This window comes from Chrysochloris asiatica, unplaced genomic scaffold (genome assembly GCF_000296735.1).
Source record: "Chrysochloris asiatica unplaced genomic scaffold, ChrAsi1.0 scaffold00016, whole genome shotgun sequence".
Taxonomy (NCBI): domain Eukaryota; kingdom Metazoa; phylum Chordata; class Mammalia; order Afrosoricida; family Chrysochloridae; genus Chrysochloris; species Chrysochloris asiatica.
In genome coordinates, this window is record NW_006408534.1 from 16,394,691 (window position 1) to 16,410,500 (window position 15,810).

General features: G+C 35.4%; 1 protein-coding gene across 3 annotated transcripts in view; it reads right to left on the reverse strand.

The window, feature by feature from the left end:
- The window catches only part of NCOA1 (nuclear receptor coactivator 1), a 140,739-nt gene that overhangs the window by 89,628 nt on the left and 35,301 nt on the right, over positions 1-15,810 (reverse strand). For all 3 annotated transcript variants that reach the window (XM_006835236.1, XM_006835238.1, XM_006835237.1), the window contains exons 3-5: positions 11,756-11,922; positions 5,693-5,790; positions 1,741-1,918 (exon numbers count right to left, since the gene is read on the reverse strand). In XM_006835236.1, the coding sequence (XP_006835299.1) occupies positions 1,741-1,918; positions 5,693-5,790; positions 11,756-11,922 (443 nt within the window). The remainder of the gene's footprint in view (positions 1-1,740; positions 1,919-5,692; positions 5,791-11,755; positions 11,923-15,810) is intronic.

Here is a 15,810-nt window from a genome sequence, read left to right on the forward strand (position 1 = left end):
AAGCCTCATCTTTCTCCCGCGGAGCGGCTGGTAGTTTCGAACCACTGACCTTAAGGTTCGCAGCCCGATTCGTAACCACTACGCTACCAGAGCTCCTTAGCAGTCAATAAATGGTCTAATTTTACCTGGAAGAACTGTGTGCATTTTTAATTGAGTAGGGTGTGGGAAAGATATATATTTGATATATTATTTGTCTCTTTCTTGCAATACAATCAAAACTAAAACAAAGAGTATTTCGAGCAGAAGCTTCTTGTAACAAAATAGATAAAAAGGATGAAATGAATGCTCCTGCCAACTATTTGATGATATTCTCTCACTGATATTTACATTTGAAATATGCAAATTTTGGAAGCATCAGAAGTAGGAGAAAAAAGCAAAATAGTACAAATCTAAGTGAAGTTATCAATCATTGCCAACCAAGTCTACTCCTCTTATAACCCAGGGATTAACTTTGGAATGGGTGGGCTGATAAACTAGTCAATGTTTACCCATTCATGGTGCTAAAGGTTGAATCAATTCATGGTCAACTATGTAAGTATTATTCTATCTCTTTTTGGGTAAATACAGTAGCCCTTATACACACAAAAATGAACAATATATAATTGCTATAAAAATTAAATCCATTTTTCTATTAGAAAAAAGAAATCTGGTAACAGATCTCCCAAGCAAATCAGTCTCATTACCTTAGAATCCTATGTCATGATCCTATTTATGTAAGAAAAAGTTGAGAATGCATATTCTTAGGAGGGTTCTGAGTTGGAGCTTCCAGAATTTAAATAGAAAAGTTAGCAGCCATCCATGTTTCACAGCAGAAATTTCCTATCATGAGCTGACCTCAAACCTTCCCATGTTAATATAGTCTAGACCTTGATTAAGGAATGGTGCTGAAGTCACATCATTTTTAATACAGTATCTCCCTTGTTCTTATAAAAAAAATACATACATTTTTTAAACAACAGATAAACCAAGAATATTACCAATTGGAGCTACAATAGTTTGGTCTCCTGTTATCCTTTCCATTTGAGTTCCTATGTTCCTTTCTTCTTCTATACTATTAAAAGGTATATGCAATAATTAAAAATTTAAATAAACTTTTAATATTTAAATTACTCCAGATAGGATCTCCATTCACATCTAAAAACTATTAACACATAAACACTCATTTGTGTGTGCACACATGTACCCACAGATACACACACGTACAGACATTGTTTTTACTCCCTTTCCACATCAAGAAATATACCATTATTATATTTTCAGACTGGAGGTCATCCTATGAGAAAAGGGTGATTTTCAAAATGAGTTTCCAAAAATTCTATGGTTTCTACATTCTTCTCAGGTTTGTCTGTTTCATATGAAATAATAAGTATAGTATCTCAAATGATAACATGGTAAGTTTAATTAAGAGCATCCTTGGGACAAGCTGAAACTACATTAAAAATATTTTAAATAAATTACATTATTATATAATGTATCATGCAATGATACTATATATCAGAATATAATAATTACTATATATTATGTTGTTGTAGTTGTTACGTGTCATTGAATTGGTTCCGACTCATAGCAATGCTGTATAGGGTTTCTGAGGAGCAGCTGGTGGGTTTGAACTGTGGTTCACGTCCCGTGCTGGTCCTACAGCAGCAAACCAGGAGTCCATTATATGTTATATATGTAACATGTAAGGAGAAGCTACACGGTGTTTATATTCGTTAAAAAAACAAAATGAATTCCTTTTACCTAGTGATTTTGGTAGCAGATTCTTCACAAATTCTGCATGATCTCCCACGTGTAGTATGCTGTAGACACTGGTATTCATTAATTCTTCCTGATTGTAACCCAAGTAGCTGGTCACATTCTCTGATACAAATACAATTCTCCCCTCACAGTTCACAACAAAGAAAAATCCATCCAAAGCCTGCAAAGTCAAAAAAGGATTAAGAGTTAGTAAGTTAGAAGATAAAAAGAAAAATAAATAGTGACAGGCATATACATCTCTCTATGAAAAAGGAGATGGGAACGAAAAGAGCAGCACTTACCCAAACACAATGCTCAGTAAGCAGAATGGAGGACAAATAGGAACAAAGGGACCCAGGGAGAAAATGGGCAAGTATTGTTACATTGTTGTGAATACATTATTCAATGGAACACTAATGTGCTATCTGTAAACTTTCATTCAAACCATAATTTAAAAAAATAAAAAGATCTCAGAAATATATGTTAGACTATGTAGAGAGTAGGCACGAATGAATATATCAACCTTCCTCCTTAGGAATAAACTTTATGGCAGCAGATGTGAAGCACCTGATTGTCCCACACACTCAGTTACAAGCATTTATAAATTTCTAAAGAGTAAGACTTGGTCTTTGCTTTCCAGAAACTTACAGCAAAGAAAGCTCGCCCCCCCCCCCAACCTGAGTTATAAAAGGCACTGCGGAGAATGCAAAGAGGAATGAGGGGAGGACATCCTAGGCAGAGGGGAGAACATGGTACATAAAGGAAACTAATAAACAGATTGAAGCCGCTGAAGTAATGGTTCAAGGCAGTTCTATGGTAGGAAATGAGTTAAGAGAGGCAGACAGGAGCCAAATTGCAGGGGTCCAACGGAATGAGATGGAGACAGGGGTCTCCAAAAGATGTATGTGTTCCAAGGGACATGTGATATCCACTGGAGTGTGGAAAGAAAACGTGAGAACCTCAATTTATATTGTAATCTAAAACATAAGGGGGAATTAAGCTTAATGAATACATCGACACCCTGGAGCCTCACTCAGCCCAGACAGTCACATATTACACACTCATGGCATTCTGAGGGAAGAACTAGAATGCAGAGGCTGACAGTAGCATTAACTTGTAATTTTTCAGTGTAGTTAAACATGCAGCAGTAGAAAATAAAAATAAGACCTTTAAAAAGTAGAAAATTTAAAGAAATTGTAACAAAATGTGAAATGACTGTAAGAATCCTTGGATCACGCAGGCTTTGTTGGTTATCTTACGGCAAGGTATCAAACACAGACAACAATTCATTTTTGTTTTTATTTTTAAAAAAGACAAGTATTCCAAATCTGAGCCCTGGTGTAGCACTGCAGGATAAGCACTAGACTGGTAACTGTAAGGTCAGCAGTTCAAACCTACCAGTCGCTCTTGTAAATCCCATACAGAGTGGCTATGAGTTGGAACTGACTATGACAGCATTTAACAACAGCATTCCAAATTTGCTGGCCTTTCCTACGATGACGTGGTTGATAATAATATACTACCTAGAAGATATTTTCCACAAAATAAGCACACTTAATTTTGTCTATTCACCATAAGGATGCAATCTGAACAATAAATGAAAAAGTAAATTATTATTTTTGTTTTATAAAAGCATGTGAAAACTGATGCTTGGAAATGTCTCCATAGATTTATAGCTGAAAAAATCCACCATATCCTCAATTAAAAAGCTTTATAACAAAACTTTTTACCTACTTAAAAATCTTTCAGAAGTTCAGTGGGCTTTGAAATATTAAAAAATTAAAAATGAAACCTTTTCAAATTACTTTATAAAATGAGAATCATGATTTAGTAAATCCATCTCATGGTATGTTTCTATTTGTATCCATTTTACTTTTATGAGTTGTCTTTTTCAGCTAAAACAATATGTAAACCAAGAATTAAAATAAACAGCTTAGTACTATATCTTCAAATCACTACATTACAAATATTTAAGAAGATAATAGAACACCATCATTTAAAATAATAATAATTTCCTTGACAAGAACAAAAAATAAATAAAAGGTCCAGTTTTTATTCCTATGTGACTTCTGTAGCCTTCTCCCTTAGTCCACAATACAAAAAGAGAGACTAATAATCTAAAACCCTCAGCACTAGATAAATCCTTTGCTAAACTATTTTGGGTTTAGATAAGCACAGGGAAGCACCTTCATATCTAATTAACCTGATTGTTTTTAAGTCAGATTAGCTATTTAAAGTCGGATTAGCTATTACAAGATAATGGAGTTCTAAATTCCCCTAGTATTTATTTGCCTTGCAGTTTATATGAAAATAGGAATAATTAAACTACATTTATCTATTTTTTTAAAAGTAAAATTCTTTAAAATATTGTTAAGTTATTAACAAGACCAGTTTAAATACAATTTAATTAAAATTTTTATTATAAATGAAATACTTATAACAAACTTCTAAAAATATTAAAATAAGGTAGACAGTACGTTGTTGTTGTTGTTAGGTGTCATCGAGTCAGTACCAACCCATATAAGAGCCATTAAAATTCCATTCCCAAGTGATAATAATTGGCCCTGAAGGATACGATTTACACTGCTAACCACAAGGTTGGCAGTTCAAACTCACCAGTAGATCTGTGGGACAAAAATGTGGCTCCCTGCCCCTGTAAAGATTTCACAGTTTCAAAATCCCTATGCAGGGTCCCTATGAGTTAGAATTGACTGATGGCAGTGGGTTTTGGTTTTTGGTATGCAAATTTGAGTAGTTAAGAAGACTTCACTAGAAAGGAAGGCCTTAAAGTATGACACGGAAAGGAATTTACATATAAATAATTAGCCCAAGAGATAGAAAGTGTATACCAGGGAATGAGTGTATATGTGTACACATACATCAGCATGTTTATACATGCATGCATAAGAGCAAGCAGTTAAGATGATGGGCTTGCCTCAAACAAAACATCTGTGTTGAAAATAGAGAGAGCAAAGATAAGATAGGAAAAGGGAGCTGTTTGACAATGATTAGTAAGTTTAAAAGTTCTTCACTTAAAAAAGTTTGTTAAAATTGAGTTCCCTTAAATGTCTACACCAATCTGTTCTAAATTTTTATTCAGAAAACTTTTCAGGAACACACCTACTGTAATAAACTGTTGTTGTTGTTAAATGCCATCGTCTGTTCTGACCCATAGCGACCCTGTATAGGGTTTCCAAGGAGTATCTGGTGAGTTGGAATCACCAGCCTTGCAATTCAAACCAACCTTGTGGTCAGTGCTTATCCTGCAGCACAACACCAGGATGATGTAGTAAACTGAGGCATCCCTAACACAATGGAAATTCTACAACAGAGACATAGACAGCTTTGTTGATTTTGGTAAGTGTCACTGAGTTGTGCTGGTTCTGACTCATAATGAACCTGTGTGGGGTTTCTGAAGAGCAGCTGGTAGGTTTAAACTGTAGACCCTGTGGGTCTCAGTTCAGTGCTGATCCTACAAAGCCACACCAGGAGTCGACAGATAGCATTAGATAGTAAATGATTCTACAATGTTTTATTTTCCCAATTAGTACTAATCACCCCAGAAATAAGGAGACCTAATGTGGCATCCTAGTTTGAACCACATGTCAGTTTGAACCACAAGGTTGGTGGTTCAAAGTCACCAGTCACTCCTCAGAAGTTAGAACCGACTCCACAGCATTTAACAACAACAACACCAGAAATAAAGTCAAAACCCAGAAATAAAGTAAAAAATTTGCATCTGATTATTTAGAATGGTTTTATGAAAAATTTTCATATTCATTATTTACATTTAATTCTGAAATGGTAACAACTGTCAAATAGTTTTTTTTATAATAAAATGCCTTAAAAATTCTTAAAAACTTTATTAATTACATGTGACACAAAAGAAGATAGAGAAAAAAACAAACTGAGTAAAACAAGATTCTGATCACTTTCTAGGTCAATGAGAACTTACCTCCAGAAGAAGAGGCCCCAAAGATTCCTTTTCAATCACTCCTTGACTACTTGATGAAATGTCTGATTTCTGTACATCATCATCAGTTGTTGATTTCTCTGCAATAAAGAAATTTAAAATCACACATCCAGAAAGGGCTCATTTTCCAAAAGGCAAGTTTATGAAGACATCTATGTGATTTCATGGAGTCCTGGTGTGGCGCTGCAGCATAAGCGCTGGACTGCTAACAAGGTCGACGGTTAAATCCACCAGTTGCTGTATGGAAACCCCATACAGAATGGCTAAGAGGCAGAACCGACGCGAAAACAACTTTCATATTTAATCTTAATTATTCTCATTTATGCCGCTCCGCGGGAGAAAGATGAGGCTTTCTACTCCCGTTAAGATTTACACCCTCGGAAACCCTGTACAGGGTCGCTATGGGTCGGAACCAACTTGATGGCACTTAACAACAACAATAGATAATGAAATGGAGAGTCACAAAGGTTAAACAATGTGTCCCAAATCATAAACTAGAAAGTGGCAGCATGAGAAATCAGAATCTTGATTTACCAAGTCCAGTGTTGCAACAAGGAGGAAAATTCTATAAATATATCCTTTTTAAACAATCTACACCAAAAGTTCTAAAGAAATGAACAAACTGTCACAAGCATGATTTTTATTTTCCTTTCCTGATTTGATCAATTATCACTGAAGAGAGAATGAAGATGTAATTTTTGTTTTGGAGAGTTCATGTGAACTAACTTTTCACTTTCATGCATGATGTTCTAATTGATAAAAGTATAACCGTCAAATTATTTGGAGTTCTTTTTGTGTGATGATGTTGAAAAAGCTCTCTCCTCAGCTTAAAGCAGCATATTTATATAATAAAAAGCTTCCAATATGTCAAACTAGTTAACGCACTGACATCAACTGTGATTTGTAGCTAGTTGATTCACTAAAAAGTAAATGAGGGTAATAACGAATATAGGTATTTGTGTATTTTAAAATGTGAAATATTTCAAATATGCCACAACATACAGAAAAAGATTTAGCATATACTCACATAGCCACCATTGCCTTTTCATAGATGTTAATATTTTACCATTATTTGCTTCAGATCTTTCCTTTTTTAAAAAAAATGTTGAAAATTTTATAAAAGCTCTGCCACTATTCCTCTTGTCTGTGTCCCCTTCCAGAAATAACCATTATTCTAAGGGTGGCACATATTTCTGTGCATGTTTTTACTTTCACTATATAGCTATGGTTTCATGAACAATACGGTGTTGTTTTGTTTTATAATTTGTGCATATATAAGAGGCTTCAAAAAGTTCATGGAAAAAGGAATGAAAAATAATGTAATGTTCCACAAACTTTTCTGAAGTCCCCCCATATAGTTTTTCATCTTAGTTTTTCTACTCCATATTTTATTTTTGAAAAGGACATTTAACATTTTTGAAATTTAACAATATTGGTTACATGTAGAATTCATTCATTCATTGTAAATACTGTAAAGGATTATATTATATAAATAATTCACCACTGAATTAATCCTCCTACTGATTGACATTTTCACACTATGCACAGTGTTATAATAAACAATTTTCAGTATCTCTTGTTTTGTGTATGTGTGACATCTTTTTTAGGGTAAGCAACAGAAGTGAAATTGCTGGATAAAGGATTTTTACATCATCAGTATTACTAGTACAAATAACTTGCTCTCAAAAGAGATTGTACCATTGGTAACATAAAAGGGCTTTGTTTTGCTTCCTAACACTTAAAGATGTATTATTGAATACAGACATCCATTTCTTCATTTTGAAATACGAAGATGTCTTTGTTTTTCACTCATATTTCATTTGGATGAGCACTGAATCCTAGGTCTACAATTCTACTTTTCAATGTTATTGAGCAATCTGGACCCATTATGAAAGCAATCGAGTGTGCAAACCTTTGTTTCCGCTCTTGTTTTTTCCCTCCAGCATTTTGAAATGTCACTAAATTGTACACTGGTGTCTTTCTTTTTTATTCACTATGTTGAGTACTACATGAGTGCTTTCAATCTGAAAACTCTCTGTAAACTATCACAAAATATCTCTGTATTTATGAGAATGAAAAAAAAAAAATTCACTCTTAGAATGTCCTCCTATTTGATCTGTTCTCTGTACCTCAACAAATATTTGTTGAAAGCCTCCAATGGAGCCAGGAATACAATGCTGTTTCAGGCACTAGGGGTACAGTGTTGTGTGACATCAAGTCAGTTCTGACTCCTACGACTCTATATAGGGTTTCTGAGAGCAGCTGGTAGACTTGAACTGCTGACCTTGTAGTTAGTAGTCCAGTGCTTAATCTACAGCACCATATCAGGACTCCCTAGTGGGGACAGGCAGACAATAAACAAATATTTAATATGTCAGATATAGAAAGTGCTGTGGGGAAAATACATCAAGGAAAATGTAGAGGGATGTATAAGATTGTGTGTTTGTGTTTTGTTTTAAGCAGAGTTGTTGCTGTTAAGTGCCACTGAGTTGATTCCGACTTCTAGAGACCCTGTATAGGGTTTCCAAGGAATGACTGATGAGTTTGAACCACCAACCTTGGAGTTAGCAGTTCAATGCTATCCTAACAGGCATCATACCAGGACTCCTTAAATTGTGCAGGACATTTCACTGAGAAGAGAACATTGAGTAAAAACACAAAAGGGGTGAGGAAGCTAGTCACGTGGCTATCTAGGGCAGTAGATTCCAGGGAGAGGGAAAAGCAAGTACAAATACCTAAGGCACAGTGTGCATGGAGTAGAAGGTGTGAGGCAGAAGGTGTGAGGCAAAGTAAAGAGGTAAAGTGATTTTCAGCTACCCTGTTTTAAATTCCCACATGTTATTTCTTGTTTTGAATGTTTCATTTTATAGCATTTCATTCTTGTTCATGTATGAAATAACTTCCCTTTTGTCTCTGAGAAACTGCTCATTTTTATTTCTACTCCTTGCATTGTCTCTGTTTCTTCTAAGTTCCCTTTTTATGTTTGCTTGTTTTGTTCACTTTCATATTACAGGCTTTCCTCAAATAGTTGGCTTTTTATTCATATTAAAGACTGGGGTACTAAAAAAACTGATTGGCATCTGTATAAAAGGTTATTGTTGTTGTAAAGTGCCATCAAGTCAATTCTGACCCACAGCGACCCTGTAAGGATTTCCAAGGAGCAGCTGGTGAGCTTGAACTGCCAACCTTGCAATTTCAAATGGCTTTGCAGTCTGACACATTAACCCACAGCGTCACACCAGGATAGGGCGAGGCAAAAGTTGATTTTTCATTTGATGATCTCCAAATGGTCAGTGTCTCTATATTATTTTCCCTTGGACTGTTAAACTTCCCCAAAAGAATCCTCCCATCTACTGCTTAAAGAGTGAAGCTGGGCTGTGAAGGTGTTTTGAGACTGAACAGAGAAGGGTATATACAGCCTCTTATTCGCTTTCCTCCTTGCAGGCTTACAATACTGATTTCTCCTGTCTGCTACATCTGTTGTCCTTAAACCCATTTTCCAGTTCCTACATGCTTGCAGGCATCTCTTGTCTACTGTCATTTCCTCACACATTCTCTATGTTCTTAAGAGTCTCTACCTCTATGGTTTTTGGTTTTTCAAAACTATATATTAGTGGAATTTAAAAATGTTTAATCTGCTAGGTTTAGTGAAAAGTCCCCTGTTTAACATATTTTTATAATGTTAAAATCTATGGAATTATGCTGCATCGTTTTTGTTTTTGTTTTAAATACTTCACTGGTGGACTGTTAATTTGTTAATATTTTATAGAGAATTTTTGTTTCTAGATTTCTAAATGAGATAAGCCTATACTTTTCTGCTCTCATTCTGGCCTTTTCTGAATTGGTTTCTTGGTTTACCAGCTTCATAGGATGAATTTAAGTGCTGTCCCTCTTTTTCTATTCTTGGATAGAGTTTGTGTAAGGTTGGAAGTGTCTATTCTTGAAGATTTGTTAAAATTCACTTGTACAAGTTATCTTGATCTGATAATTGTTTGTTTTTCTTGTTGGTAGTGTTTAATTTAATTATGTTTAAAATAATGGTAGTTAACTTAATGAATACTTACTACATACCAGCCAGCTCATTATGTTAAATGAATCTCTTTTTAACCAAAATTATACATACACAAAGGTTACAGAGTAGTTGACTTACAAGGCTTCTTTCTAAGTAACAGCATTCTATCTATCCCCTTAATCTCCCTCTACTGCATTTCTAGCTCCACCTAAGAAAACCATTTTCATATCATTTAGCTGTTTCTTTGGTATTTACTTCCATATTGCTAAAATTACTTTGCAACTACTTCTTGATATTTCAATGTTAGGTATGACAATGGACATTCGACTGTGTAAGATAAACATACATCTTTTACTTTACCCAACCTTCCACCCATATACACACCTCAAATCACCTCCATCTTCTCAATATATTGTTATCTCATACTTCAGGGTGGCTACGTATGTGGTAGATCATAAAAAAGTAACTCACAAATTAATCATGTAGCATACGCTGATTTCTTTTTCTTTGCTGGAATCTTTTTCTGGAGTCTTCTTCATTAGGAATGTTGTTAAGCATTGTCAAGTCACTTCTGACACATAGTGACCCTGTATAAGGTTTCCAAAGAGTGGCTAGTGGGTTTGAACTGCTGATCTTGTGATTAGCAGTCCAGTACTTATCTTACAACACCACACCAGGACTTAACTCTATTTTCTATCTCTACTACGAATCGGGCTGTGAACCTTAAGGTCAGCAGATCGAAACTACCAGCTGTTCCGTGGGAGATAGATGAGGCTTTCTGTTCCCGTAAAGATTTACAGCCTCAGAAACCCTGTACAGGGTCGCTATGAGTCGGAACCGACTCCACGGCACATAACAACAACAACAACTGTTTTGCATTACTTTCTAGGAGAATTCTTCCACTTCATATTCTATCCCTTTTGAGTTTATCATTTCATCTATCAAATCTTTAATTCCTAAGAGCTCTGCCTAGTTCTTAATAGTACATTTTTATAGCATCCTTTTCTTATTTTGAGGATGCAGTATCTTCTTTATTCTAAGAATATTAATGATAATTTTTTGTTGTTGCTCAAGTTTTCATCTTCCTCAATAGTCTGTTTCCTCTATATATGGATTTATGTCTTTTATCACTTCAGTCATGATCTCTTTGAATACTGACTTTCTTCTCCTTGAGCTCTTTTTGAAGCTTATTCTAGGAAGACATTTTTCGGAACTTCTCTTTCTAGCCTGTATACAGTATCTATTTTTCTTTGATATATTCTTATTCTTTATAGTTCAATGATGCATTGTGGTCATTTCCTCAGATCTTTAATTTGCAAATTCATTCACTAGTTTTTTTTCTTTCACCAGATCCATCTGCCTTTTTCATAGTCATTCTTATTGTATAACTTTAATTATTTTAAACATATTTACTTTAGTATTTTCACATTACTGCTTTTCAAAATCTGAACTTCTGGGTCTAGACCCCTGTGTTCTTTGTATACTTACTCATTGGAGATTTTTTTTCCTATAACGTACAAGTTTTTAAGTAGAAAAATCACTCTCAGAAGGACTGTTCCTATCATTATTATATATAGCCATGGTTTCTTGGTGTGGAGTTCCCAGAAAACATGGGTATGATAAATATGAGCCTCAAAATGACATACAGCACAGGCTCAGGATTCTTTTTAACAGGAGACTGTTTCCTCAATCCAGAGTCCAAGGCAGAGAGGCAAGCGCAAGTGGGGAGATTTTCCCCCTCACAGAGTTGCTATACTTCAATGCTATGCGGGGGTCTCAGGTCCAAGTCTACAACATGTATCTCTCAACTCAATACCTTACTGGGTCCTACAACCTCCCTAAAAGCAATCAGTTTTCAAGTTAACATAATACACCACTTGGTGTAATAGTAACACTTTCAGATTCACTCTCTAAAACAAGTATCAGTTTAAAATGTTTAATAAAATCATGGTATTTAATATAATTTCTTAATAATAAAAATTAAACCACATATTGCATTTGTCTTAATAACCAAGTATATAGTCATAGGTTACCTTGTTCCATTCTCTTCATTAGCTGTATCTGATCAACAGTCTTTTTCAAAATCTTGCATTTGTCTGGTTTTACACTCAAGCTGTCAATGTCACTGATGTTGGCAGAAAGTAACTCAGCTAGCTCTTCCAAATATTTATTTTCTTGCTCCCTGCGCCTCTTTTCAGTGCTGTTACACAAAGAAAATCCAGTTAGTGTACATTTCTATCAGAACATTTCCTTCTTTGATCAAGTATCTATTGTTCAAACTATTACAGATACTTATTTTCATCCAGATTATATCAGGTTTAGAATGCAATTTAAGTCCACATAAAAAATAACAGATAGTACAAAATACCAAAATCCAGAAAACAACTACGACGGAAATACATAAAGTGAATGACTACTATCACAGATGTATTTCCCCAATAATGTACATATTTGAACATTTCAAGTCATCAAAGAGTACTAGCTATTAAAAGGAAAACGAAACAAAATATCAAACCAATTGCTATGAAGTTGATTCTGACTCATGGTGACCCCTCGTGCTGCAGAACAGAACTGTGCTCTACTAGGTTTTCAAGGATGTAAAATGTCTCTCTTCTGAAGTGCTACTCAATATATTCAAAGTGTCAACCTTTCAGCTAGCGTTGCTGTTGTTAAGTGCTGTCAAGTCAGTTCCAACCCATAGCAACCCTGTATAGGGTTTCTGAGGAGCATCTGGTGAGCCTGAACCACTGACCTTGCAGTTCAAAGGGCTTTACAATCTGGAGCATTAACCCACAGTGCCCACCTAGTAGTCAAATGCTAAACCATTTATTTGTATCAACCATGGATTCCAGATATCAAAAGCAACAGCACAGTAAATATACTAGATGCACTTGACATTATTTTACATTCTAGTTATTCCTTAGAACAAAGGATAGGAATTGTTTTCTCATAAAGGATGTCTTCGGTTGAGTTCTCTAGAGAAAAATCATTCCCTATGTTGTTATTAAGTGCCATCGAGTTGGTTCCAACTCACAGCGCCTCAGTAGTTTCCTAGGAGCAGCTGGTGAGGTGAGTCTGAACTGCCAATCTTGCGGTTAAAACCAACCTTGAGGTTGAGTGCTTATCCTATGGCACCATACCAGGACTCAGAACATTAGTTGGTATTGAATAAAATGGAGATTATCCATTTCAAAAAACAAAACAAAAAATTAGAGATGAAAGTACAAAGAACCATGTTTTGTGTTTATAATTCTGTCCTAAAAAATAACACCTATGTGAAAATTCTCATACAATGTAATAAATAAAATCAAATTTGACTTAGCTTAAAGCAAAATATAATAGTAAGTAAATAATATTTTCATAATTTATAAATAATAAAGTACCAAATAGCTGGTACTTAAAAAAAAAGGATTTCAATATATTTCAATATATTCATTTGAAATAGATTTTTATTTTCCAGTTTTTGTCCCTGATTTATTTAGCCAAGGCATTAGGCAACTTGCTTTTTGTAACACACACAAACACAATAAAGTATCAATTTAAAATGAATTTTCCTATTATCAGATTAACACAGTAAGAAAGATTGGTCACAAATAGTTTGTTGTTTTATAAAGCAGCAATCAAAATCCTTTGGCTGCATATGAAAGTTGTAGGGAAAAAAATGAGTAAGAGGGAAAGATCAATTGCTAGAATGCTCATAACTGCCAACAATTAAAATAACATTGTATTTTCCTTAATTAAAAAAAATAAGACTAGACTAGAGAAGCTATACAGCCTACCCAATAACATAGCAAGTTGAAAAGAACCAAATGAACTAATCAAATGTATTTACCTACATAAAACAAAATACTACTAAATTGTTAAGTAACATTAAGTTGGTTCTGATTCATTGCGACCTTGTTCAGGGTTTCTGAGGAATGGGTTTTGAATTGCTGACCTTGTGGTTAGCAGTCCAATGCTTCCTAGGGAGCCACACCAAGACTCCACTAAGTGGTAAATATTATAAAACATAACCAAATTTTAATGGAAATCATATATTCTATCTTTTAAATATTTCATTATTGGGGAATGATTCCCATTTTATTTAGAAAAACTCTTGTCTTACAAGTTTTAAAGCAAGTGTATGAAGTATGTATCTACTTACATTCTAAGGATAAATTACACAGCAGAATTTTTTTTTTTGGGGGGGGACTTAAAAGTGAATTCTAAAATCTACATGATCAAGTACAGGACTAACAAGTGGGAAACAATTTTGAAAAATATTAAGGAAGAAGGGCTTGCCCCATCAGATATCATGGCTTATCATCAGAAAGCTGAGAAGTCAGATCCCTGTATACATAGAACATGGTCTATGATAAAGATGATATAGTACAAAAGCAGGAAAAGGATCATACTGTGGACATGATCTTCTACAAGGAATAATTAATAAAATTAGATTATTTTTTGTTAGTTGCCACAAGTCAGTACAAACTCATAGCGACTGTATGCACAAAATAATGAAACACTCCCTTGTCCTGACCCAACCTCTTAATTGTTGCTACGTTTGAGCCCACTGCTGCTGTTTCTGTGCCAATCCATCTCACTGATGGTCTGCCTTTTTTTCTCTATCAACTTTACCAAACATGAGATCCTTCTCCAGGGACTGCTCTCTCCTGATACTGTATCTCAAGTATGAGAGGCAGAGTCTGGCCATCCTGGTTTCCTAGGAGCATTCTGGTTGTATTTTTTTCAAAACAGACTGGTCTGGCTCTTTCCCTCCAGCCGCTACAAAGATTCTGGTGTTGCCATGGGCCACTGCCTCGCCTGGTGTTACCGGTATTGTAAGAACAAACCCCATCCCAAGTCCCGCTGAGGTGTCCCTGATGCCAGTCACTCCGTGCTTTTATGTTGTTGTTAGGTGCCATCGATTCAGTACCTACTCATAGCGATCCTATGCACAACAGAACTAAACACTGCCCAATCCTGGGCCAATCTCACAATTGTTGCCATACTTGAGCCCACTGATGCTACCACTTTGCCAATCCATCTTGCTGGGGACTTCCTCTTTTTCTCTGACCCTCTACCTTACCAAACATATCCCTCTCCAGCAACTGGTCCCTCCTGACAACATGCCCAAAGTATGAGAGACTAAGTTTGATCATTCTGGCCTCCAAGGAGCACTCTGGCTGCACTTCTTCCAACACAGATCTATTTGTTCTTGCGTGCCTTTATAGCCCCCTCATTTTAGGTAGCCAATGTCTAAGTTGCCTACCCTATCAGCCCTGTATACAGAGGATTTAGGATTGATACTTGATGTAAAGAGTCCTTCCCTCTCAGTTGGTATTTTGAGCAACTACATCCATAAGTATACATCATGTTCATCAAATTGTAGCAATTTATACTTTTTTCTTAGTCTTCCTCTAGTTGAGTTCTGATCATCAACCCATTGAACCTATGTCAAATGAGCACTATCTACAAGTTTGGGCATTCTTATGCATCTCCCCTCACTTCATATCAGCTGGATGTTTCACTCTCAGCTCTAGCCCTCCGTGGCGATGTCCTTTCCATAGGCTCAGGAGTCCTCAGGTCTAACCAAATTTCAGACCAACCAGCCCTTCTTCTCTCTCTCATCTCCAGGTCGATGAGAGTCTATAGAACGTGGTCAGACTTAGCCCATATCTTCATTGATGCTTTCCCTCTTCTTCTACTAACCAGTAGACCAATGTGATCACCAGTAATCTTACATGCCTGCTCATGTGTTCCCTTTAAGTTACATTCTTGGAGGAAAGTTTGTCATGAAGGGACTTGATTGCTTGTCTTGAACTTCCATCTTCTTTTATTTTCTTTTAGTTTTTATTGCAGATTGAGTGTAAGTTTACAGGGCAGATCATCAGTTTTACATTAAAAAAATTATACAACTTATTTCATCACAATGATTACATTCCCCTCCATGTACCATCAGTTAATGGTATTTCTCTCTATTCACTTTAGTCTTTTTTTTTTTTTTTTTCACTCAGGCATATATAATAATTTACATCTTCAAAGGGCACATTCTGCAAGTCTGCTCCTGACCACCAGCTTCTTAGTCCATGAATCTAGAGTCCTAAGA